We start from the raw sequence: 26,480 nt of genomic DNA on the forward strand, positions 1-26,480 counted from the left end.
CTTTACATCATGAATTGCTTCACTTCTTTCATTGATAGGTCACTGAGAGTCTTAATTCTGTATCATGAAGCTCAGCAAACATGCTGATATATGATAGACTATTGAAAGTCTTAAATCTTGCATCATGAAGTTCAGTGATAGCACTGGTATATGAATAGACTGGGTTAGCAATCATGCTAACAAATGAATGAGCAACATTGAAAATGTCTAGCTGAATGAGATAAAGCAGCAAACTTGTATAACAAATACACAAATGAATTAACACAAAGCAATGAGCAGGGATGCCCTCAGCAGCTTTAAGCAACAATGAATGATCTTTCTTCAACAGTAGAAACAGGTTCAGCATGAGAACAGAGATTTAATAGCAGCTCAGCAAGCTGAAAAAGCTAATCTATAACAAGCTTTGAACACTCTGACATCAACTCTCTCTCAATTGAACCTGCTACCACTCATTGCAGTCAGAAGATCAAAGACCAAGCTATTGAACTGCAAAAAGTATGATGATTCTAATCTGAAGCACTACTCTTAGTGGGAGCTAAAGCTTCAATCAAAACTTAAGATTGATGGAAAAGCTTTAGATAATAATGAGAAATGTGCTTGATATGTGTACTCAAGACTGGAAGAAATAGCAGCAGCTCAAGTTTATCTCTGAGTTGAGAATAATAAGAACAAAATCAACTTCATGATAAAGAGTTTACTGAAGCAGACATACATACTCTTTAGTGATTCTGCATGACAGAAAAAGACTATGCAAAAGCTCAACAATCTATAACAGAGTAGAAGAGCTCTCTTTGACTTTCTGTCTGAATTTAATCAGCTACTACTGGAAGCTGATGATCACAGATGAGATGATCATATTAAAAAGAGATATTTGAAATCTACTCTAAGCATGGAGCTGAGGAAAGGCATAGTGAGTGTAAGAAAACCATCTCTCTACAAGAATTACTGCAAGAAGCTTAGATTAGTTGATCATCAACTCTCTGAGCTTAAGACTTTAAGACAGTGATCTAAACATCATAAGAACAGATCTTCTTCAGATCATATGATGTCTAATTCATACTCTCTACTTCATCATGCTGTTCTTGATTAATGAAACTGATCTCAAGCTTTCACTGATGATCTGATGAATCTCTCTTCTGGTGCTGTGACCCCAAGCACCCATCACATCAAATTGATAAATCAGACAGAGGTTGATCAACAAAGAGAGCAAGGCCTGTGTTTGAGATACAGAGCTGGAGATTATATGATTAAGAGCTGTCTGTTCAAACCTCCCAGACACTTTGCCACCTTCATGATAGCTAAGATGATTCCCAAGCTGGTACTGGACAACAATGATGTGGATATGAGTGAGGATTCAAAAAAAAGTAGCTTCAATCAAAAGACACTGAAAGAAGCAAAATAAGAAGCTTATGAGAAAGCAATGAAGAAGATTTAAATCTAAAATGATATTCAAACCCTTCACTGTTGATGCTCTAGTAGATAATGCCTTTTTGACTAGAGCAATGATAGACAGTAGATGTAATGTCTATGGTCTTATTTCTCAATTCTACATTAACAAGCATAAGCTCCTGTGCATTGAAATTCTCTCTGTTAAAATGACTGGCTTTGAAGACTCTATAAGACTCTTCACAAGCATAGTGACTGGCATTCAAATTGATATAGATAGTCATGTAACTGAACAGGTCTTTCTCCACATGATGAATAGATTACATGGTCATGATATGTATCTAGATGACCTCTGACTAGCCCAGCAAAAGGCGACTGTGATCCCTCATCAAAGAATTATGAGATTTGAAGAGAGTGGCATAGAGGTAGAGTCTAGTTCAAATGCAAAAGCTGATGTGATTCTCATCTCTGCTGTAAGCTTCTCTAGACTTGTGAGCACTTGAGAGAAGTGAAATATCAAGATCTTCACCATCAGTTTGACTGACATTTAAAAGACTCTAGAAGTGAAACTAAACATTGATTTTAAAGAAAAGCTGTCTGAACATTATCATGAGTTTTTGAATATATTTGATAAGGAAGCTGCTGACACTCTACCCCTACTTCATGGCTCAGATAGAGATCATGGGATTAAACTAATTAAAAAGACTGATAGTAGTGCAAAACAACCTTCTTGAGACTCACTATATAATATGTCTCAAGAGAAACTACTGACTTTGCAAAAGACTCTTACAGATTATCTAGATAAGAGTTTTATCAGAGTAAGCAACTCCCCTGCAGCCGCCTCTGTACTATTCATAAAGAAGTTTGAAAGTAAGCTAAGATTCTGTGTAAACTATCAAACTCTTAACAAAATCATCTGAAAGAATTGATATTCTCTATCATTAATTAGCAAGACTCTACAGTGAATTGAATGAGCTAAATGATTCATTAAGTTGGATATTATTACAGCTTTTCACAAGATTTGAATCACAGAAGGTGATGAGTGGATGATGGTCTTTAGAACCAGATATGAGCTATTTGAGTGACTGATTACATTCTTTGATTTGGCTAATGCTCTGAGCACATTTCAAAAATATATCAACTGAGCATTACATAGATATCTGGACGATTTCTGCTTAGTCTATTTAGATGACATCTTGATATTTTCCTCAAGAAGCTTATGAGAGCATTATGAGCATATACAAAAGATGCTTATGCATTTATGAGAAGTAGGTCTGCAGACAGACATCAGAAAGAGTGAGTTTGAGATGAACAGCATAAAATATCTTGAATTCATCATTGAAGCAGGCAAGGGTATATAAATGGATTCAGAGAAGATTAAAGCTGTTTTGAAATGAGTAACACCTACTACTCTTAAAGATGTATGAGGATTTTTAGGCTTTGTCAATTTCTATAGATGATTTATCAAAGATTTCTCAAAGATCACAACCTCACTGATGATTCTTACATGCAAGAATGTTTCTTTTTTGTAGATAAGCAAGACTGAGAAAGCTTTTAAGTGTCTAAAATCAATGTTTATCTCTGCTTCAATTCTGCTTCAATTCAACTCTGACTGTGAGATTATATTGAAAACAGACTTCTCAGATTACATCTCAGAAGAAGTGCTGCTACAATATGACAAGCAGAGCATTCTACACCCATGTGCCTTCTTCTCTCACAAGCATTCACCTGCAGAATGCAACTACAAGATTCATGATAAGAAGTTATTAGCAATAATTAAGTGTTTAAAGAAATGAGATACTGAGCTATGAAGTGTAAAGAAATTCAAGATCCTCACAGATCATAAGAATCTAGAATACTTCATGACTACACACAGACTAAATGAAAGACAGCTATGTTGAATGGATATTCTCTATCAATTCAACTTCAGAATTGATTACTAGCTAGAGAAGTTGAATGCTGAACCAGATGCTCTATTGCAAAGAGAGCAGAACATGTCACAGAGCACTGATGATGAGAGAATCAAGCAGAGGCAAGCTTAACTACTTAAGTTTAATGTACTGGTATCTGAAATGGAATCAATAGTGGCTGCTGCCAGTGTAGAATCTAAGATATCTCTTCAAGCTCAGTGAAATGAGATCTGCAAAAATGACAAGATCCTGCAGCATCTGGAGCAAACTTTTCATGAGAAAAGATTCAGATTTCCTTCTGAACTCAGCATTAAGGCCTCTGTCTCTGAGTGCTCTTTAAATGAAAATGAGGAGCTTTTCTTTTGAGATTGTAAGTGAGTACCAGACTTCAAATCTCTTCAAATCAGATTAGTGCACAAGGCTCATGACTCACCTCTTACCAGTCATCCTGGGTGAGAGCAAACAGCAGAAGTTCTAATATGTGAGTTCTACTGGCCAGGCTATGCTGCTGATATGAGAAGAATGATCAGAAACTGTCATCTTTGCAGATCAAACACCACATGAACAGATTGACATCAGAGACTATTTAAGCCTCTCCTCATTTCTGAATGCATGTGGCAGGAGCTTTCTATGAACTTTATCATAGACTTACTGAGCTCTAAAGAATACATGAACATCATGATTATAACAGACAGACTGATCAAGAAGATTATATTAAAAGCAGTTAAGAAAATTAATGTAAAGACAGTGACTAGAGTGTTTCTTTACAATATCATCTCTCAACATGGCATCTCTAAGGCAGTAGTGTCAGATTGAGAGTCAGCTTTCACAAGCATGTTTTGAACTTGAATGTGTGAGAAATTAAGCATTAAGAGATGACTCTTCACAGTCTATAACTCAGAGACTGACAGAGCTACAGAGCAAATGAACCAGACTCTGGAAATTTACCTACACAAGTACATTAGCTTTCAACAAAATGACTGGTGTGAATGACTCCCTCTAGTAGAGCTGGTCATCAATAATAGAGATGCTGCTTCAATAGATATAGATCTGTTCTTTTTAACACATCTTTTCCACATCTCCTTCATTGATATAGCTGATGCACCCTCTGTTGAAACATCACATAATTTCATTGAGTTTGCAGATAATTACATGAGGAAGATTTGTAAAGTCTTGAAGTGAGCTCAAGTAAAAATGACAGATACTCAGCAATATTAAGAGAAATATGTGAATAGATGAAGAGACTTAGCTTCAAGCTTTCAATCTGAAGATAAGATCTGGTTGAGCTTAAAGAACATGAGAACTAATCATTTGTGCAAGAAGCTGGATGCAAAATACAATCAATATACTGTGTTAGAAAAGATAGAATCTCATGCTTACTGACTGAATATCCCATCTGACATTCACAATATCTTTAATATAAAGCTTCTACATGCTGTGGTGATAGATTCCCTGCCTAGTCAGAGGCAAACTGACTGGCTGCCACTTACTATAGAGACTCTGGAAGAATCTGAGTTTGAGATTGAGAAAATTCAGAGTGAATGAATCTATCAGAGGAAAAAGCAATATCTCATTAAATGAGTAGGTTGGGCTGAGCCTATGTGGAATGACATGAGTCTTCTACAAGAAGTGAAGGTCTTGAACACTTGGGAGGCCTCTCAGCAGGCAAAATTAGATGTAAAGAGAGCTTTAAATAGTCATAAAGATCTGCAACAAAGAGGGAGAAGAGGAGTATTATAAGAGATTGAACTTCTAGATTTACTCTGGCTGGCTAACTCAGCCTAGCCATCATTTGCATATGTGCACATGATCATGCTATGTGAGCTTGCTTAAGCTCAAGTTCTCATCTCATTCTTTTCTTCCCTTTCTCAAGCAATTTATCCTTGTTATATAGGAGGACTAGTCTCTAGTTCTTAGAGCTTAACCCTTTACAATATGATAGAAGTACATAACTCTCTACTCACATTTTTTTAAATAAGAATTTTCAGAAAAGAAGATCTGTAGATTGAGTATAAGATAGACTATGTAAAGAAACAGATAGTATAAGACTTTAAGAGCTAGCTGCAATAATGCAATTTTTTAAATCTGATGATCTTTACTGATAATTCACAAATAGTATGTTCTTAATACATAACTGATACAGAATGAGTTATATGCTGAGATAATGAATATTATTTAGTCTTCACAGAAAATTTGTCAATGAATAAAGTAGAGATTTTTGATATAAAGATAATAACAGCTTTGCAGAGTCTAAAGAAAGTCACTGTCTCTTCACAGATGAAATACATCAGCAACATTTATATTTGTCTAGATAATTTAAAAATAGCATAAGTTCTTAAATCTATGTCAAACATCTCTAGTCAGCTGGTTTTTATGCAGTTTCTGAAAGTTATAAAGATATGATAGAGTAGAAATAGACTCTCATTGATTATTCAAAGCAGAGTGATCATTAGATAAGTCTCAAATCACACAGACATGATCAATAATGAAAAGACAGATCTTTAAGTTAAAGTAGCTGTAGTGCAGACAGTAAGTACAAAAACAATATCTCAATTCAACAGTATAGATATACTAGCTTATATAAATCAATATACTATGAAACAAATCACACAGATCTTCAAAAACTTTTAAGTCTAAAATCTGCTTAAACACTATATGAAGCTGAAGATTTCACTGAAGAAAGTCTTAATAAAGATAAAACTTTAATACTTCATATTAGAAAAACTTTATGCTGTTTAATCAGATTATAAAGACTTTGCAGTCTATCACAGCTGCCTTAAGCATGAAGATGCAAAGTACTACTGCTGATGCAGATATAGTAAAATCTCAAAACATTTCTACTATTACACTTTTATATAGAAAGTGATAAAGTGATATTAGTCTATCTATAATTTTTATAAGACATTGACAATCTTGCATAAGACTTTAGAATTTGATAGCTGATTAAGAGAAATGATCTTCTATCAGAATATCTGTCTAATATGCTGACATGTGTCTTCAGATCAGATTTTATAGATCTTTTTTTTTTTGTCTTGCTTCTGTTTTCTTCATCATTTTTCTCTTCTTTCTCTTTTTTCTTCTCTTTCTTTTCTTACTTATCTTTCTTTCTATTTGTCTTCTCTATCTCTTTCTCACAAACTTAAAATCTCTCAAAACCTCTGCTCTATGACAACTGACTTACAGGCTCTGCTGGTGTAGCAATATGCAATCTATTTTGTCTCATTTGTAAGATAGCTACTAGATAGGTAGTCACCTACAGATGTAGCTCTATTATTATTATTATTACTTATTTAACGCCTGGAGGCACGTGATCAGCTGACTAAGAATAGTCTGCTGTCGCGGCCACAGCACCTTCCTAAGAGTATCAGACATGCCAGCACAGCAGCTAGTCTGCTGCCTGACATGTCTAGTCAGCTGAAGCTCTCTTGAGAGTCTATGTACAGAGTAGCCCCTGTCCTGGAGGTTCTGAATGGTGTAGTAGCCAAAGATTACAGGACTGAGGAAGTCAAGAGCTTCTAGAATGATGTGTAGAGGTGATGAGAAATGTATATAAGAAGCATAGAAAAGAGAGAGAGGGAGAGAGAAGTCAGATGTTGAACAGATTCTAGTAGCAGTGTTGAATGTCAATGAAGAAGTGAGTATTAGTGCACCAGGTAGAGAAGGTCATAGCTTCTCTTACTGTGCTGAGAAGTCAGTCAATTGCTTTCTTTGATCCTCAGCATGCTTCAGAGGTTTTAATTTGTTCAATGTTCTGGTCTTTCCAGCAAAAGAAGAAGTGCTCAGAGGTCTTATCTCAGCTGCAAGAGCAGGTGAGGAGTGCATTGTCATGTGCTCATCTGTGATGATAGGCTGTAAAGTCACTGTGATCTGTTCTAGCTGCCAGCAGGTGGCCTAGATTCCTTCAGAGAAGAGTGAGCTCAGAGAAGGATTCTTTTGACATTGAAATATTGAGGTTCTTGTATTGTGATGTGCTATTGAAGCTTCAGTATTGTTGCAGTGAGGCATTGAAGCATTCTTTAGCATAGAATTTGGTCTGTGCCAGGGTCAGAGTGCAGTGAGTGCATTTCATTGTGCAGGCTGACTTGGCTGCAGCATCTGCAGCATCATTGCCTGAAATCCCAGTGTGGCCAGAGCATCATCAAACATAGACCCATCTCAGACTGGCTGGACCTGGGCTCTGTTTTGTCCAGAACCTGTGGAGTTCATTGAACTTAGCAAAGATGAGAAAAAATGTTCATGTGAGTGTGTCTGTGTGAAGTCTTATTGCAGTCTCTTCATTGTCTAGAGCCACTATAATGTGCTGTGTGAACATAGAGAAGGGATTCTGTAGTGCTGTCTTGAGACCAGCAACTGCTGCAAGTACTTCAGCATCAAAGATCTCAGCAGTGTGGCTCAGAGGCAGCTTACCAAGCTCCAGAGATTGATTTGTTCCTCAGTATAGACAGTAGCCTCTGCCTGAAACTTCTTGGCTGTCTTTGAAGCCATCAGTATATGTGATGAGATTGAGGGGGGATACAGCTTTCTGAAGTCAGTTTTGAAAAGCTGCTGATTCTGCAGCTTGTCTCACAGCCTCAATTTCTAGTGTCTTTTGCTCTCTATTTGATATGTCAGAATTGTCCCAAGGAGGCAAGGACTCTGAGCTGAGTGTGATGACTGTTGTTTTAATGTTTCATCTAATTCATTTAAAACATGAGGTGTATCATCTTTGATGTAGAGAATGTGACAGGTCAGCTGCAGCTATGTGAACAGCTAGTCAGTCATGTATTCTTTCTAGTCAGGCTTTAGCTGGGCCTCAGCTTGATTCATGTAGAAGAACAGAGGTAGATGTTGTGACAAAGACAGGTAGAATGACTTGAGCAGTGTTGTTGGAGGCTATCTGAATCTTGTCAATGGCTGCCTGAGAGGTTCACTTTGAGAACCAGGTCTCAGCTTCATAAAACAGAGTGCTGAAGACACAGCTTTGAGTTGCTTGTCTGAGCAAATGTGTTTGATTTCTGAATGAGACTTCATTTAGTGATTTAACATGTTCTGTAACAATTTTGACTCAAGTGCACACAAGGTGAATATGTTCTCTAAAGAGTAACTTTCTGTCAAAGAAAACCCCTAGCCATCTGGTGTAGTTATTGGGGGAAATTGTCTGTTCATTAAAGAAGATGGAGGGCTCTAAGTACTTGATCTTTTTATGAAAGTATTGAAGCTCTGTCTTGGCTGGGTCAAATGAGATTCCATTGTCAATACCTCATTTCAGAGTGTGATTGAGAGAATTCTGAAGCTGACTTCCTACCTGCTCAAAGAAGCTTCCAGTCTTCAGGATTGCAATGTCATCTGCATACTCAAATCAGTCTTTGATAAGCTGGAGAAGGGATTCTATGTAGAGCAGAAAGAGAATTGATGAGATGAGAGATCTCTGTGAAAGACCACAGAGAATCTGAAACACCTTCAATTGAACACTGTCTAGTTGAATCAAAGCTAGTTGTTGATTGAGGAAAGACACTACTCACTTTATCAGAACTGCCAGCCAGCTCTGTTCCAGTAGACATCTTAGAAGCTGGTCTTGAAGGACTCTGTCAAAGACCTCTTTGACATCTAGAGTGATCATGCTGGTCAGAAGATGTTTGTCTCATGCCCCTTGTACATCACAGGCTAGTGCAGTGGTGAGGTCTACTGCAGACCTCTGTTGAACAGCACTACACTGATCTTCTGCTAGAATGTGATGATGAAGAGTGAGATGAGACATTCATCTAGCTATCAGACACTTCAGCCCTTTGCTGAGGCAGAATAGCAGTGCAATTGAGTGGTAAGACTTTGATAGAGAGTAATCTCTTTTCTCTGACTTTGAAATAATCACCACCTCAGCCTTCTTGAAGCTCTGGGGGTGGATTCCTTGATCTATACAGTGTTGAAAGAGTAGAACAATTTGATTGCCTATCACTGGCCATGTCTTTTGAAGAACCTTGACTGTAATGTCATTCAGATCAGAAGATGTGCTAAGTGTCTGGCAGATGACTCTGTAGACTTTCTGCTCTGTAAGAGACATTCAGAATATCTCTCTGCATGGGATTGTTGATGTATGCTCTGGGATATCTTTCATGTCAAGATGTCTGGCCAGAAGTGTCTTGCACAGTAGAGAAGATTTGCCAGCACAAGATTGTTCTAGATGTTCATCAGAATGTTGTAAAGAAGGAGTGGGGTCTTGAGATTGATATTTATGCCATTTGACAATCTTGTAGACATCTGATAAGAAGGAAGCCTTCTCAATTTGCTGGTGATTTCATGCTCTCTTAGCTTTTCTAATTTCTGTCTGAAATGTCACTTATTCTGATTGACAAGAGCTGTGTCTATGTGCTGCATGATATACTCTTCTGGCTATCTTGACTGCTGGGGTCCATCATGAGACATGATGACTCTTGAGTCCTGGGGCAAGAGAGCAGGAGCCTTGTAGAGTCAGTTGAAGAAATTTCATGATGTTCATCACTTTCTCATTCACATTCTCATAGATCAGTGAGAAGAAGGAAGTGAGTAGTTGCAAGAAGTGATCAGCATCACAGATTGTGAGACTAAGCTTCTTCTTCTTAATTAATTGAGTCTGAGTCTGTGATAATTGAACTGTTGTGATAAGAGTTTCATGATCTGAGATGCAGTGCAGTTCAGAAGCAATATGACAGATAGCTGAGTTGGCAGCACAGAAGACAAGATCAAATGTGTCTTCTTGTCTATGTGTAGAGAATTCAGCTGGGTTGAGAAGCTGAAGTTTCAGAAAGATTGCTCAGTTATACAGATTCTCTTCTGCTTGAGAATGTTTATCAGTTGTAGAGTTTCATGCTGTGTGTCTAATATTAAAGTCTTCTAATGCCATCCAGAGGATGGTCTCTGTGGTGTGTGTAAGAGAGAGAAGGTCTTGAAGGCCTTGACCTGCATCTGTGACATCAGATGAGATGTTGTATATGTTGTAAATATTAGCTCTTTTAAAGTTAGAGATCTTAACTGAGACACAGACAACATCTCTTGAGATATCTGCTATAGATTGAGTTGGTGCAAGAGCTCTTTCATTTCTGACATAGAGCAGTACTCTGGGCCTCTTAGTCCAGTTGAAGAAGAGTGAGATGAAGTGTTTGTATGAGAGATGACTTTTGAAGAGGTGGGTGAAGAGGTTCATAGCTATTCAGAGTTTCTGAATGATCACAATGTCACAGACTCTTTCATCTGCTAGTGAGAGAGTGATGTTGTGAGAGCTTGACTGTCTTTCTACATTGACTTGATATACAGTAAGTGTAGATTTGTGAGAAGAGCTGTGACTGCTCTTCATTAGTGGAGGTTCAGACTTGGTGTGATCTTGGTGCCTGTTTGAGAGCAGGTTATTGAGTCTGTCTGATTGCTCTGGAAGCTAGTGACTGGTGTCAGCAGAGCTGAGAGAGGGGATGAGGTGAAGTCTCTAGAGTTTAGCTCTGGGTTGCTCTTCTCTGCTGAAGTTTGATGAGCTGAGATGAATGCTCTTCTGCCAGCTTTGTGTATTGAGTGTAGCTGACAGCAGAAGATGTGTTCTATACATTCAGAGACTATTTTGGGCCTCACTGGACAGTCAGTGCTGAGACAGATGTAGCTCTACCCACTCTATAGTTCAATGCAGACTCTACTAGATCACATGCCCTTCAGACACACTGACTAACTGGGTGTTAAATAAAAACACACACACACAAGATTCTGATATCCAGTTTCACTGTGATGAGTCAAAACAACAGCAACATTGCTATCATCAAGGCTTCTCTTCACTCTAAAAAGAAGAGAGCCTGCACAATCTCCTCTGCTCTGCTAAAACCCTCAGATGACCCCTCTTAGCCTCAAAACACCATGTCCCAGAACATGTTGGACACTACAACAGCCACCACAGCTCAACTACATCAAATCAATATCAACTTCAATTCCCACCCAGCCCTCTCACCAGGAGGAGAATTCATCAAGAATGTGACTGACTGCACTCAAGCAGTCTCATTAACTGTGAAGAACTTCTCTTCCACAGTGAATTATAAGCTCAATGCTCTGCTGAGTCATGTCAACAACTTCTTCTCTGCAGAGCTAGCTGCAGTGCTTGAGCTATGCAATAAGCTATCTGCAGTACTGAATCTGATACTCTGCACTTATGAGAACTCTCTACCACACCAGACTGCTGTACTAAGGCAAGTCATGGAACATGGCATAGTCAAAGCCATTAAAGACCTCACCACTGAATTAAAGTCTATGTTGATGTATGCTACTGCTGTGACAGCTAAGGCAATCCTCTCAAACAATCCCTCTCAGATCATTCCAGCAATGGGACAACCTCACAAGAAGCAGGTACAGCAGGCCAACTGCCCTCTGCACCAAGAACAGAAAGACAAATGAGTCATGATTAGACTACCTGCAGCACACACTGCTCATGACCTAGACCTCCAAGCTATTCATGAACAAGTATGCATCATGATCTCTGATCTGACCTGGATCACTGATGTATGGCACTGCTCATTGGAAATCACTGTGGCTGCCCCCTTCTCAGTGAAGACAGCCTCCATTCTTGAACATGCAGATAAGCTGAAAGCTGCTGTAGATGACTGTCTTATTGAGTGACAGAAATCCTGGACCATCTTTGTAGTCAGTTCAATCAAGAAGTTGACACACAGCTTTGAAGGACAGAATATCACTCTGATTCCAGTGTCAGAAGAGATGCTTCTTTCTGAGATTTGAGACATCACTCACCAGACTTTAATCACCCATTGTCACTGGACAAAGAAGTCCATGGACCCCAATCTGCATGAAGGGTACACCTGGGTTGGAGTATGAACCTCTGGAGTGCATCTCTTTTCAAATAAACTCCATCTTTTCAGTCACCTGGTGATGGTTAACAAAATCAAGAAATTGTCAAAGATCTCAATTTGCACAAGATGTCACAGCTTTCACACAGAAAGAAACTGTGTGTGATCTCTATATTGTGAGAAGTGCAGCAGTCTCACACACTCAGACAGATGTCAAACACCAGCTCACTGCTGCAACTGCCTTGGCCCTCATCCCACTCTCAGCATTGACTGTCCAGCAAGGCTCAAAATAGTCTCTGAATGTATAGAACACATCTTCTGCCATCAGCTACACTCAATATGTGAAGCTGGCAGAAGAGCATTCATCTCAGCTCATCAAACTTCAGCAGAGAAGAGCAACTCAGAGCTAAACTCTAGAAACTCCACCTCATCCCCTCTCTCAGCTCTGCTGACACCAGTCACTAGCTCTCAGAGCAACCAGACAGACTCAATGACCTGCTCTCAAACAGGCACCAAGATCACATCAAGTCTGAACCTTCATTAATGAAGAGCAGTCACAGCCCTTCTCACAAATCTACACTCACTGTATATCAAGTCAATGTAGGAAGACAGTCAAGCTCTCATGACATCACTCTCTCACTAGCAGATGAAAGAGTCTGTGACATTGTGATCATTCAGAAACTCTGAATAGCTACAGACCTCTTCATCTGCCTCTTCAAAAGTCATCTCTCATACAAATGCTTCATTCTGCTCTTCTTCAACTGGATCAAGAGACCCAGAGTACTGCTCTATGTCAGAAATAGAAGAGCTCTTGCACCAACTCAACCTATAGCAGATATCTCAAGGAATGTTGTCTGTGTCTCAGTTAAGATCTCTAACTTCAAAAGAGCTAATATCTACAACATATACAACACCTCATCTGGCATCACAGATGCAGGTCAAGGCCTTCAAGACCTTCTCTCTCTTACACACACCACAGAGACCATCCCCTGGATGGCATTAGAAGACTTTAATATTAGACACACAGCATGAAACTCTACAACTGATAGACATTCTCAAGCAGGAGAGAATCTGTATAACTGAGCAATCTCTCTGGAACTCCAGCTTCTCAACCCAGCTGAATCCCCTACACATAGACAAGAAGGCACACTTGATCTTGTCTTCTGTGCTGCCAACTCAGCTATCTGTCATATTGCTTCTGAACTGCACTGCATCTCAGATCATGAAACTCTTATCACAACAGTTCAATTATCACAGACTCAGACTCAATTGATTAAGAAGAAGAAGCTTAGTCTTGTGACCTGCAATGCTGATCACTTCTTGCAACTACTCACTCCCTTCTCCTCACTGATCTATGAGAATGTGAATGAGGAAGTGGTGAACATCATGAAATCTCTTCAACTGGCTCTACAAGACTCCTGCTCTCTCACCCCAGGACTCAAGAGTCATCATGCCTCATGGTGGACCCCAGCAGTCAAGATAGCCAGAAGAGTATATCATGCAGCATGTAGACACAGCCCTTGTCAATCAGAACAAGTGGCATTCCAGACAGAAATTAGAAAAGCTAAGAGAGCATGAAATCACCAGTGAATTGAGGAGGCTTTCTTCTTATCAGATGTCTACAAGATTGTCAAATGACATAAATATCAACCTCAAGACCCCACTTCTTCTTTATGACATTCTGACAGACATCTAGAACAATCTTGTGCTGGCAAATCTTCTCTACTGCATGAGACACTTCTGGCCAGACATCTTGATGCAGAAGATATTTCAGAGCATACATCAATAATTCCATGCAGAGAGATACTCTGGATGCTTCTTACAGAGCAGAAAGTCTACAGAGCCACCTGCCAGACACTTAGCACATCTTCTGGCCTGGATGGCATTACAGTCAAGGTTCTTCAAAAGACATGGCCAGTGATAGGCAATCAAATTGTTCTACTCTTTCAACACTGTATAGATCAAGAAATCCACCCCCAGAGCTTCAAAAAGACTGAGATGATGATTATTCCAAAGTCAGAGAAAAGAGATTACTCTCTATCAAAGTCTTATCACTCAATTGCACTGCTATTCTGTCTCAGCAAAGAGCTGAAGTGTCTGATAGCTAGATGAATGTCTCATCTTGCTCTTCATCATCACATTCTAGCAGAAGATCAGTGTAGTGCTGTTCAACAGAGGTTTGCAGTAGATCTCACCACTGCACTAGCCTGTGACATACAAGAGGCATGGGACAAACACCTTCTGACTGGCATGATCACTCTAGATGTCAAAGAAGCCTTCAACAGAGTCCTTTGAGGCTGGCTTCTAAGATGTCTACAGGAACAGAACTGGCTGGCAGTTCTGATAAAGTGGGTAGCATCTTTTCTCAATTAATGACTAGCTTTGATTCAACTAGACAGCATTCAATTGAAGGTGTTTCAGATTCTCTGTGATCTTTCACAGAGATTCTCTGTCTCATCAATTCTCTTTCTGCTCTATGTAGAACCCCTCCTCCAGCTTATCAAAGACTGGTTTGAGTATGCAGACAACATTGCAATTCTGGAGACTGGAAGCTCCCTTGAGCAGATAGGAAGTCAGCTTCAGAATTCTCTCAACCACACTCTGAAATGAGATATTGACAATGAAATCTCATTTGACTCAGCTAAGACAGAGCTTCAATACTTTCATAAAAAAATCAAGTACTCAGAGCCCTTCATCTTCTTTAATGAACAGACAATTTCTCTCAATAACTACATCAGATGGCTAGAGGTTTTCTTTGACAGAAAGTTACTCTTCAGAGAACATATTCACCTTGTGTGCACTCAAGTCAGAATTGTTACAGAACATATTAAATCACTAAATGAAGTCTCATTTGAAAATCAAACACATTTGCTCAGACAAGCAACTCAAAGCTGTGCCTTCAGCACTCTGTTTTATGAAGCTGAGATCTGGTTCTCAAAGCAAACCTCTCAGACAGTCATTGACAAGATTCAGGTAGTCTTCAACAATGCTGCTCAAGTCATTCTACCTGTCTTTGCCACAATGTCTATCTCTGTTCTCCTACATGAATCAAGCTGAGGCCCAGTCAAAGCCTGGCTAGAAAGAATACATGATCAACTAGCTGTTCACATAGCTGCAGCTGATCTGTCACATCTCCTACACTGAAGATGATACATCTCATGTTTTAAATGAATTAGACAAAACATTAAAATGACAGTCATCACATCTGGCTCAGAGTTCTTGCCTTCTTGGGACAATTCTGACATACTAAATAGAGAGCAAAAGACACTAGAAATTGAGGCTGTGAGACAAGCTGCAGGACCAGCAGCTTTTCAAAACTGACTTCATAAAGCTGTATCCCCTCTCAATCTCATCACATATACTGATGGCTTCAAAGACAGTCAAGAAGTTTCAGACAGAGACTACTGTCTATACTGAGAAACAAATCAATCTCTGAAGCTTGATAAGCTGCCTCTGAGCTGCATCACTGAGGTCTTTGATGCCAAAGTGCTTGCAGCAGTTGCTGGTCTCAAGGCAGCACTACAGAACCCCTTCTCTATGTTCACACAGCACATTATAGTGACTCTAGACAATGAAGAGACTGCAATAAGACTTCACACAGACACATTCACATGAACATCTTTTCTCATCTTTGCTAAGTTCAATGAACTCTGCAGGTTCTGGACAAAACAGAGCCCAGGTCCAGTCAGCTCAAGATGAGTCTATGTTCAATGATGCTTCAGCCATGCTGGAATTTCAGACAATGATGCTGCAGATGCTGTGACCAAGTCAGCCTGCACAATGAAATGCACTCACTGCACTCTGACTCTGGTGTGAGTCAAATTCTATGCTAAAGAATACTTCAATGCCTCACTGTAACAATACTGAAGCTTCAATAGCACATCATGATACAAGAACCTCAATATCTCAATGTTAAAAGAACTCTTTTCTGAGCTCACTCTTCTCTGAAGGAATCTAGGTCATCTGCTGACAGCTAGAACAGATCACAGTGACTTTGCAGCCTATCATCACAGATGAGCACATGACAATGCACTCCTCATCTGCTCTTGCAGCTGAGATAAGATCTCTGAGCACTTCTTCTTTTGCTGAAAAGATCAGAACATTGAACAAATTAAAATCTCTGAAGCATGCTGAGAATCAAAGAAAGCAATTGACTGACTTCTCAGCACAGTAAGAGAAGCTACAATCTTCTCTATCTGATGCACTAATACCTGCTTCTTCATCAATATTCAATGCTGCTACTAGAATCTGTTCAACATCTGACTTCTCTCTTCTTCTCTCTCTTTTCTATGCTACTTATATACATTTCTCATCACCTCTACACACCATTCTAGAAGTCCTTGACTTCCTCAGTCCTGTAATCTTCAGCTACTATGCCATTCAGAACCTCCAGGACAGGGGCTACTCTGTACATAGACTCTCAAGAGGGCTTCAGCTGACTAGACATGTCAGACAGCAGACTAGCTGCTGCGCTGGCACATCTGATACCCTTAGGGAGGTGCTGTGGCTGTGACAGCAGACTATTCTTAGTCAGCTGATCACGTGCCTCCAGGCATTAAATAAGTAATAATAATAATAATAATAAAAAAAACACACACACACACACATACACACACACACATACACCTGGTTGGTCGCCCCGCCCTATAGTTCGACGCGGACTCTACTAGATCACGTGCCCTTCAGGCACGTTGACTAACCGGGCGTTAAATAAAAACACACCTGGTTGGTCGCTGAACAAACATTAACATCTGACATCTTGGTATGATATGATATGACATGATGTGACATCTATGATATAAATATATTGATATAAGCCAATATCAGCTGGATAGAATGTTTGCAAGGCTTCAAAAGCTCAACATATAGCGGCTTATATTTTTAGCAATGCCGCGACGCTGCTATTAGGCTTCTCTCCTCTTGTCCGCTCGCCGCTCAATCTGCTACGATTAACTACTGCACGTAATGCGCTCTCCCTCTATCAACTCTCAGATCTTTCGTTGTACAATATCTATTCCCCGGAAGGCTTTCCCGCAACCTGATATTTTCTTCTCCCTGAAACGAATTCACACCCAGCACTTTCAGCCCTTTGTCCCTCCTCCTCCAAGCACACTTTCCAAACCTGGCATCGTGAGAACATACCCTCGCACCCGAAAATGGTTGCGCCGGCTCTTCTACGTCTCCCTCGGTGGGGGTGTTGTCTACGGGATTGACAGACGGTTCTACGCCTCTTCCTTAACTCGCACCACCTGGACATTTGCACTTGGCATGCTTGTTGCCCTTGACTACAAGATCAACTTTCGCCCCAACCCGCCTTTCGCTGAGTCTATAGCTGCCGTACATGCCAGAAACACTGATCGATTATCCTCCTTGCTCCGCACCAACGGTGGCCTGTATTTGAAAATTGGGCAGGCCATTGCTATGCAGTCTGCCATCCTGCCGCCCGAGTTCCAGAGAATGTTTGCTCGCATGTTCGATGACGCTCCACAAAATGACTGGAAGGACGTCGCTCGCGTGATAGAGGAGGACTTTGGCCGCCCTGTCGACGAGGTCTTCGGCATATCCTTTGATGGAAACTTAGAAAGTGGCAGTGGCGTAATGGAGCGAAATGCAAGGGCGAGTGCGAGCGTCGCTCAGGTGCACTGGGCAAGGTTGCCAGACGGAAGAGAGGTTGCTATAAAAGTCCAAAAGAAAGAAATTGCTCAGCAGGTGAAGTGGGATTTATGGGCTTTCAAGTACGCTTTCCCCCCTTTCTTTCCTCTTCTCTTACCTCACGCATTCCATTCACACTATCCTGGGTGACGGGGATAACCTGGATTGCCTTCTTTGCCATCCTTCCGTACGATATTTTTTTTCTTCTTCTTCAAAACCGTTACCCCCTGCTAACTGGTGAGTGAATCAAAATTATATAGGGTAGTAACCTATATTTATAGCCGAGTTTTTGACATTCCTTTCTACAGCCTCATTCCATTCGTTAGCGAACGTTTGTACTTGGAAACAGATTTTGAAAATGAAGCCAATAATTCTGAGAGAATGGCAAAGCTAGTCGCCGCTGAACCACGCCTCAGCCACCGGGTGTATATACCGAAAGTTTACCGTGAACTGAGCTCCAAACGGGTGATGACTGCCGAATGGATTGAGGGTGTTAAGCTATGGGACAAACATGGAATCACACGTCCGTGGCGAGGCGGATGGCGGCAAGGTAGTCCGGGATGCCATGGAACCCCTCTTGACCCTTACCCCGGAGAAGGCTACTCAGCGCCTTCACGCGCCGCGGCTTCTCGTGACAGGTATGAGAATCAGCACGAAAATATTAAGCCAAACCGCGACCATTGGAAGGGAAGAAATGGTCAAGGGGGCCTCGGACTTTCGCTGAAAGAGGTCATGACGACTATGGTTGATCTCTTTTCCGCTCAGATCTTCCTTTGGGGTTGGCTACACTGTGACCCTCACCCTGGCAATGTCCTAGTGCGCCGTCGCCCATCTGGACAAGCTGAACTTGTCCTTATTGATCATGGCCTCTATATTCATATGGAGCCCAAATTCCGACACGAATATGCCCAGTTTTGGAAAGCTCTCCTCACTTTCGACAATGCAACCTTACATAAAATAGTAAGAGGTTGGGGTGTTACCAACACCGACATTTTTGCCTCCGCAACATTGATGCGACCATATCGTGGTGGCGATCTTTCTACCTTTAAAGGTATAGAGGGCCTCAGCAAAAAGGAAAAAGCCCACAGACATTTTGAAATGCAGCAAGCTATGCGAAAGGCAGCACGAGGTGTCCTTGGTGACGAAACCAAGTGGCCTCGAGAGCTAATTTTTATTTCCCGCAATTTCCGCATTGTTCAAGCAAACAATCAATATTTGGGTTCTCCAGTTAACCGCATCAAGATTACCGGTATCTGGGCTTCCCGCGCCCTGGTAGAAGTCCCGGACCTTTCATTAACCGAAAAGATACGCAACTATAGCCGTCATCTCGTCTTCAAGCTCGTGCTCTTGAGCTCCGATATTTGGTTTTACGTGAGCAAGTTGAGGCAATTTCTAGGCCGCGGAGGGGGCATGGAAGACGATATAGAGGCACAAATGCAAAAGATGGCAAAGGAGATGGGTGTAGAATTGAATCAAAACATTTTTGAAGGCTAGAAGTTCACTAATGTTCTAGGTATTACTCCGTGAACCTTTTAATTCGCTTATGTATACATACTAATATCCTTAATATATATAGGGTGGGAATCTATCCCTCTTTATACACAGAGTGATGAACTTTGTAGTCTATAAGTTCAGTTGGAGGGTTACCACTTCAATCCCTCCCTCTATCTCTCCCTCTCCCTCTCCCTCTCACTCCCGCCTCCGGACTCTCTATACATCAGACAGTGCTAGCTGAACGCTGTGAAAAGACTTAGCAAGGAAATAAGATGAGATGAGATTTGATGGTTGAGAAGCATCATGCTTCATAGGAGATTTGATGAGTTGGAAACGGCATTTTTCATGCAAGATTTCAAGTGAGAATTACCACAAAGTAGCTAGTATTCATTATTTAACCATTGTTATGACACAGGCAGATCTGGGAACTCATCCCAAGCCCCACCCACTCCGCACCATCGAACCCCAACGAACCATTACCCGGAAAATCTCTTTATCTTGTCCATCTCCTCTCCAACCTCTCGGCGGATCTTCTCCGGCAGCTGTATTCGCCTGGCTCGAGCATTTTTTAACAGAATCCAGCCCGAGATGTGCAATTTTGATGAAATCCCGCTTCTGTATGGGGAACCCTGCGGGAGGATTTTGCAAGCTCTCAGCATAAAGCAGTGGATGATCTTGGACCTGTATCTGTCATCCTTGCTCACGCAAGCACGATGTCCCAAATCATTCCAATCGTGGCTAGGCTTCTTGGGAGAATATATTGTGTGATTCTTTCTGCGTAGAGTGTAGGACATCCGTAGCCTGCGTACATGGCAATATCTCCTCAAACTTTGAAATTCAGCAGATGAGCCTTGTTCTCACAGGTGATTCAGTCCTTGGGCTGTAAATGTGGGATAGAATATTGAGAGCGTAAGTGTATGCAGAAGCACAGAATCAAGCCCGATCATATGCACAAGTGCGGATCATCTGAGTTGTCTGCCTCTGCAGTTCCTCCCCTAATGGCTTCACTTGATACTGTGAGACGTCTGAAGCGTTTATTGGTAGCTATCTCGGGGATGCTATAACTACTGTGCGGTGCGCTAGTCCATAATAGGAAGCCTAGGCTCCAACACCATTAGTGTTAGGGAGCGAATGTGAGCTGCATAAGATAGGATTCTCAACGTTGCTAACTGCTATAACGAAATACTATTATTATTATTATTATTATTACTTATTTAATGCCTGGAGGCATGTGATCAGCTGACTAAGAATAGTCTGCTGTCGCAGTCACAGCACCTCTCTAAGAGTATCAGATGTGTCAGCGCAGCAGCTAGTCTGCTGTCTGACATGTCTAGTCAGCTGAAGCCCTCTTGAGAGTCTATGTACAGAGTAGCCCCTGTCCTGGAGGTTCTGAATGGTGTAGTAGCTGAAGATTACAGGACTGAGAAAGCCAAGGACTTCTAGAGTGATGTGTAGGAGTGATGAGAAATGTATATAAGAAGCATAGAAAAGAGAGAGAGAGAGAGAGAAGTCAGATGTTGAACAGATTCTAGTAGCAGTGTTGAATGTCAATGAAGAAGTGAGTATTAGTGCATCAGATAGAGAAGGTCATAGCTTCTCTTACTGTGCTGAGAAGTCAGTCAATTGCTTTCTTTGATTCTCAGCATGCTTCAGAGGTTTTAATTCATTCAATGTTTCAGTCTTTTCAGCAAAAGAAGAAGTGCTCAGAGGTCTTATCTCAGCTGCAAGAGCAGATGAGAAGTGTATCATCATGTGCTCATCTGTGATGATAGACTGCAAAGTCACTGTGATCTGTTCTAGCTGCCAGCAGATGATCTAGATTTCTTCAGAGAAGAGTGAGCTCAGAGAAAAGTTCTTTTGACATTGAGATATTGAGATTCTTGTATTGTGATGTGCTATTGAAGCTTCAGTATTGTTGCAGTGAGGCATTGAAGTGTTCTTTAGCATAGAATTTGACTCACATCAGAGTCAGAGTGCAGTGAGTGCATTTCATTGTGCAGGCTGACTTGGTCACAGCATCTGCAGCATCATTGTCTGAAATTCCAGCATGGTCAGAGCATCATCAAACATAGATCTGTCTCAGACCAGCTGGATCTGAACTCTGTTTTGTTCAGAATCTGCAGAGTTCATTGAATTTAGCAAAAACAAGAAAAGATGTTTATGTGAGTGTGTCTGTGTGAAGTCTTATTGCAGTCTCTTCATTGTCTAGAGTCACTATAATGTGCTGTGTGAACATAGAGAAGGGGTTCTGTAGCACTGTCTCAAGACTGACAACTGCTGCAAGCACTTCAGCATCAAAGACCTCAGCAGTGCAGCTCAGAGGCAGCTTATCAAACTTCAGAGATTGATTTGTTCCTCAGTATAGACAGTAGCCTCTGTCTGAAACTTCTTGACTGTCTTTGAAGTCATCAGTATATGTGATGAGATTGAGAGGGGATACAGCTTTCTGAAGTCAGTTTTGAAAAGCTGCTGGTCCTGCAGCTTGTCCCACAGTCTCAATTTCTAGTGTCTTTTGCTCTCTATTTAATATGTCAGAATTGTCCCAAGAAGGCAAGGACTCTGAGTCAGATGTGATGACTGTCATTTTAATGTTTCATTTAATTCATTTAAAATGTGAGATGTATCATCTTCAGTGTAGAGAATGTGACAGGTCAGCTGCAGCTATGTGAATGACTAGTTGATCATGTATTCTTTCTAGCCAGACTTTGACTGAGCCTCAGCTTAATTTGCATAGAAGAACAGAGATAGGCATTGTGACAAAGACAGATAGAATGGCTCAAGCAGTGTTGTTGAAGACTATCTGAATCTTGTCAATGACTGTCTGAGAGGTTCACTTTGAGAATCAGATCTCAGCTTCATAAAACAGAGTGCTGAAGACACAGCTTTGAGTTGCTTGTCTGAGCAAATGTGTTTAATTTCTAAATAAGACTTCATTTGATGATTTAATGTGTTCTGTAACAATTCTGGCTCAAGTGCATGCAAGATGAATATGTTCTCTGAAGAGTAACTTTCTGTCAAAGAAAACTTCTAGTCATCTGATGTAGTTATTGGGGGAAATTGTCTATTCATTAAAGAAGATGAAGAGCTCTGAGTACTTGATCTTTTTATGAAAGTATTGAAGCTCTGTCTTGACTGGATCAAATGAGATTTCATTGTCAATATCTCATTTCAGAGTGTGATTGAGAGAATTCTGAAGCTGACTTTCTATCTGCTCAAGAGAGCTTCCAGTCTTCAGAATTGCAATGTCATCTGCATACTCAAATCAGTCTTTGATAAGCTGGAGGAGAGGTTCTATGTAGAGCAGAAAGAGAATTGATGAGATGAAAGATCTCTGTGAAAGATCACAGAGAATCTGAAACATCTTCAATTGAATGCTGTCTAGTCAAATCAAAGCTAGTTGTTGATCAAGAAAAGACACTATCCACTTTATCAGAACTGCCAGCCAGCTCTGTTCCTGTAGATGTCTTAGAAGCTGGCCTTGAAGGACTCTGTCAAAGATCTTTTTGACATCTAGAATGATCATGTCAGTCAGAAGATGTTTGTCTCATGCCTCTTGTACATCACAAACTAGTGCAGTGGTGAGATCTACTGCAGATCTCTGTTGAACAGCACTACACTGATCTTCTGCTAGAATGTGATGATGAAGAGTGAGATGAGACATTTGTCTAGCTATCAGACACTTCAGCTCTTTGCTGAGGCAGAATAGCAGTGCAATTGAGCAGTAAGACTTTGATAGAGAGTAATCTCTTTTCTCTGACTTTGAAATAATCATCATCTCAGTCTTCTTAAAGCTCTGGGAGTGAATTCCTTGATCTATACAGTGTTGAAAGAGTAGAATGATTTGATTGCCTATCACTGATCATGTCTTTTGAAGAACCTTGGCTGTAATGCCATCCAGGTCAGAAGATGTGCTAAGTGTCTGACAGATGACTCTGTAGACTTTCTGCTCTGTAAGAAGCATTCAGAGTATCTCTCTGCATGAAATTATTGATGTATGCTCTGAAATATCTTCTGCATCAAGATGTCTGGCCAGAAGTGTCTCACACAGTAGAGAAGATTTGCCAGCACAAGATTGTTCTAGATGTCTGTTGGAATGTCATAAAGAAGAAGTGAGGTCTTGAGATTGGTATTTATGCCATTTGACAATCTTATAGACATCTGATAAGAAGGAAGTCTTTTCAATTCACTGATGATTTCATGCTCTCTTAGCTTTTCTAATTTCTGTCTGAAATACCACTTGTTCTGATTGACAAGGGCCATGTCTACATGCTGCATGATATACTCTTCTGGCTATCTTGACTGCTGGGGTCCAACATGGAGCATGATGACTCTTGAGTCCTGGGGTGAGAGAGCAGAAGCCTTGTAGAGCCAGTTGAAGAGATTTCATGATGTTCATCACTTTCTCATTCATGTTCTCATAGACTGATGAGAAGAAGAGAGTGAGTAGTTGCAAGAAGTGATCAGCATCACAGATCATGAGACTAAGCTTCTTCTTCTTCTTAATCAATTGAGTCTGAGTCTGTGATAATTGAACTGTTGTGATAAGAGTTTCATGATCTGAGATGCAGTGCAGTTCAGAAGCAATATGACAGATAGCTGAGTTGACAGCACAGAAGACAAGATCAAATGTGTCTTTTTGTCTATGTGTAGAGGATTCAGCCAGGTTAAGAAGCTGGAGTTTCAGAAAGATTGCTCAGTTATACAAATTCTCTTCTACTTGAGAATGCCTATCAGTTGTAGAGTCTCATGCTGTGTGTCTAATATTAAAGTCTTCTAATGTCATCCAGGAGATGGTCTCTGTGGTGTGTGTAAGAGAGAGAAGGTTTTGAAGACCTTGACCTGCATCTGTGATGCCAGATGAGTCATTGTATATGTTGTAGATATTAGCTTTTTTAAAGTTAGAGATCTTAACTGAGACACAGACAACATCTCTTGAGATATCTGCTATAGGTTGAGTTGGTGCAAGAGCCCTTCCATTTCTGACATAGAGCAGTACTCTGGGCCTCTTGGTCCAGTTGAAGGAGAGTGAGGTGAAGTGTTTGTATGAGAAATGACTTTTGAAGAGGTGGATGAAGAGGTTCATAGCTATTCAGAGTTTCTAAATGATCACAATGTCACAGACTCTTTCATCTGCTAGTGAGAGAGCAATGTTGTGAGAGCTTGACTGTCTTTCTACATTGACTTGATATACAGTGAGTGTAGATTTGTGAGAAGGACTGTGACTGCTCTTCATTAATGAAGGTTCAGACTTGATGTGATCTTGATGTCTGTTTGAGAGCAGGTCATTGAGTCTGTCTGATTGCTCTGAGAGCTAGTGACTGATGTCAGCAGAGCTGAGAGAGGAGATGAGATGAAGTCTCTAGAGTTTAGCTCTGGGTTGCTCTTCTCTGCTGAAGTTTGATGAGCTGAGATGAATGCTCTTCTGCCAGCTTCACATATTGAGTGTAGCTGATGGTGGGAGATGTGTTCTATATGTTCAGAGACTATTTTGAGCCTCACTGGACAGTCAGTGCTGAGAGTGAGATGAGAGTCAAGACAGTTGCAGCAGTGAGCTGATGTTTGACATTCATCTGAGTGTGTGAGACTGCTGCACTTCTCACAATGTAGAAATTGCACACAGTTTCTTTCTGTGTGAAAGCTATGACATCTTGTGCAAATTGAGATCTTTGATGATTTCTTGATTTTGTTAATCATCATCAGATGACTGAAAAGATGAAGTTTGTTTGAAAAGAGATGCACTTTAGAGATTCATACTCCAACCCAGACATACCCTTCATGCAGATTGGGGTCCATGGACTTCTTTGTTCAGTGACAATGAGTGATTGAAGTCTGATGAGCAGTATCTCAAATCTCAGAAAGAAGCATCTCTTCTGACACTGGAATCAGAGTGATATTCTGTTCTTTGAAGCTGTGTGTCAACTTCTTGATTGAATCAACTACAAAGATGATTCAGAATTTCTGTCACTCAATAAGACAGTCATCTACAGCAGCTTTCAGCTTATCTGCATGTTCAAGAATGAAGGCTGCCTTCACTGGGAAGAGGGCAGCCATGGTGATTTTCAATGAGCAGTGCCATACATCAGTGATCCAGGTCAGATCAGAGATCATGACATGTACTTGTTCATGAATAGCTTGAGAGTCTAGGTCATGAGCAGTGTGTGCTGCAGATAGTCTAATCATGACTCATTTGTCTTTCTGTTCTTGATGCAGAGGGCAGTTGACCTGCTGTATCTGCTTCTTGTGAGATTGTCCCATTGCTGAAACAGTCTGAGAGGAATTGTTTGAGAGAATTGCCTTAGCTGTCATGACAGTAGCATATGTCAACATAGATTTTGATTTGACAGTGAGGTCTTTAATGACTTTGACTATGCTGTGTCCCATGACTTGCCTTAGTACAGCAGTCTGGCATGATAGAGAGTTTTCATAAGTGCAGAGTATTAGATCCAGTACTGCAGATAGCTTATTGCATAGCTCAAGCACTGCAGCTAGCTCTGCAGAGGAGGAGTTGTTGACATGACTCAGCAGAGCATTGAGCTTATAATTCACTGTGAAAGAGAAGTTCTTTGTGGTTAGCAGGACTGCTTGAGTGCAGTCAGTCACATTCTCAATGAATTCTCCTTCTGGTGAGAGGGCTGGGTGGGGATTGAAGTCAATATTGATTTGATGTAGTTGAGCTGTGGTGGCTGTTGTAGTGTCCAACACATTCTGAAACATGATGTTTTGAGGCTGGGGAGGGTTGTCTGAGGGTTTTAGTGAAGCAGAGGAGATTGCACAGACTCTCTTCTTTTTAGAGTAAAGAGAAGCCTTGGTGATAGCAATGTTGCTGTTGTTTTGACTCATCACAGCATGTAACAAAATACTAATCTTGATGAGATGAAAATAACAACCCACGTGGTCACGTGATGAGGGTTAGGCCTAATCCGGTGCTTGAGTTTAATCGGGTGCTTGAGCCTAACATCATCATGCTGGTAGGTCACCATCAATCTTGTCCTTCAGATAACTGTCTGAAGTCTTTTTTGTCAACTGATATAGTGATTTTGAAATTTGACTGTAGTTCATTATAAACTGTTGATAAAAATTGTCAAATTCTAGAAATGATTAATAGACTTTTTTGACTATGATTAAGATTTGTCATCTTATAATGACAGTGATCTTTTCAAAGTTTTTCTTAATTTCTTCTGCACTAATGATGAATTTTAGATATTTCATTCTCTGGACAGTGAACTCACATTTCTGAATGCTGATTTGCAAG

At 40.6% G+C, this 26,480-nt stretch overlaps 3 protein-coding genes across 3 annotated transcripts; 2 read left to right on the forward strand and 1 right to left on the reverse strand.

Annotated features, from left to right (window-relative positions):
- Positions 1-17,047: 17,047 nt before the first annotated feature.
- On the forward strand, positions 17,048-19,228 carry PADG_07822 (Atypical/ABC1 protein kinase; the record flags this gene model as incomplete). Its single annotated transcript, XM_010764860.1, has 2 exons — positions 17,048-17,817; positions 18,016-19,228. The coding sequence occupies 2 exons, from the start codon at positions 17,048-17,050 to the stop codon at positions 19,226-19,228; spliced, it is 1,983 nt and encodes a 660-aa protein (XP_010763162.1).
- Positions 19,229-19,531: 303 nt separating this feature from the next.
- PADG_07823 (uncharacterized protein) lies at positions 19,532-19,996 on the forward strand (the record flags this gene model as incomplete). Its single annotated transcript, XM_010764753.1, has 2 exons — positions 19,532-19,587; positions 19,648-19,996. The coding sequence occupies 2 exons, from the start codon at positions 19,532-19,534 to the stop codon at positions 19,994-19,996; spliced, it is 405 nt and encodes a 134-aa protein (XP_010763055.1).
- Positions 19,997-25,411: 5,415 nt separating this feature from the next.
- On the reverse strand, positions 25,412-26,189 carry PADG_07825 (uncharacterized protein; the record flags this gene model as incomplete). Its single annotated transcript, XM_010764754.1, has 2 exons — positions 25,412-26,051; positions 26,128-26,189. The coding sequence occupies 2 exons, from the start codon at positions 26,187-26,189 to the stop codon at positions 25,412-25,414; spliced, it is 702 nt and encodes a 233-aa protein (XP_010763056.1).
- Positions 26,190-26,480: the final 291 nt, after the last annotated feature.

The sequence above is a fragment of the Paracoccidioides brasiliensis genome, assembly GCF_000150735.1.
Source record: "Paracoccidioides brasiliensis Pb18 unplaced genomic scaffold supercont2.12, whole genome shotgun sequence".
Taxonomy (NCBI): domain Eukaryota; kingdom Fungi; phylum Ascomycota; class Eurotiomycetes; order Onygenales; family Ajellomycetaceae; genus Paracoccidioides; species Paracoccidioides brasiliensis.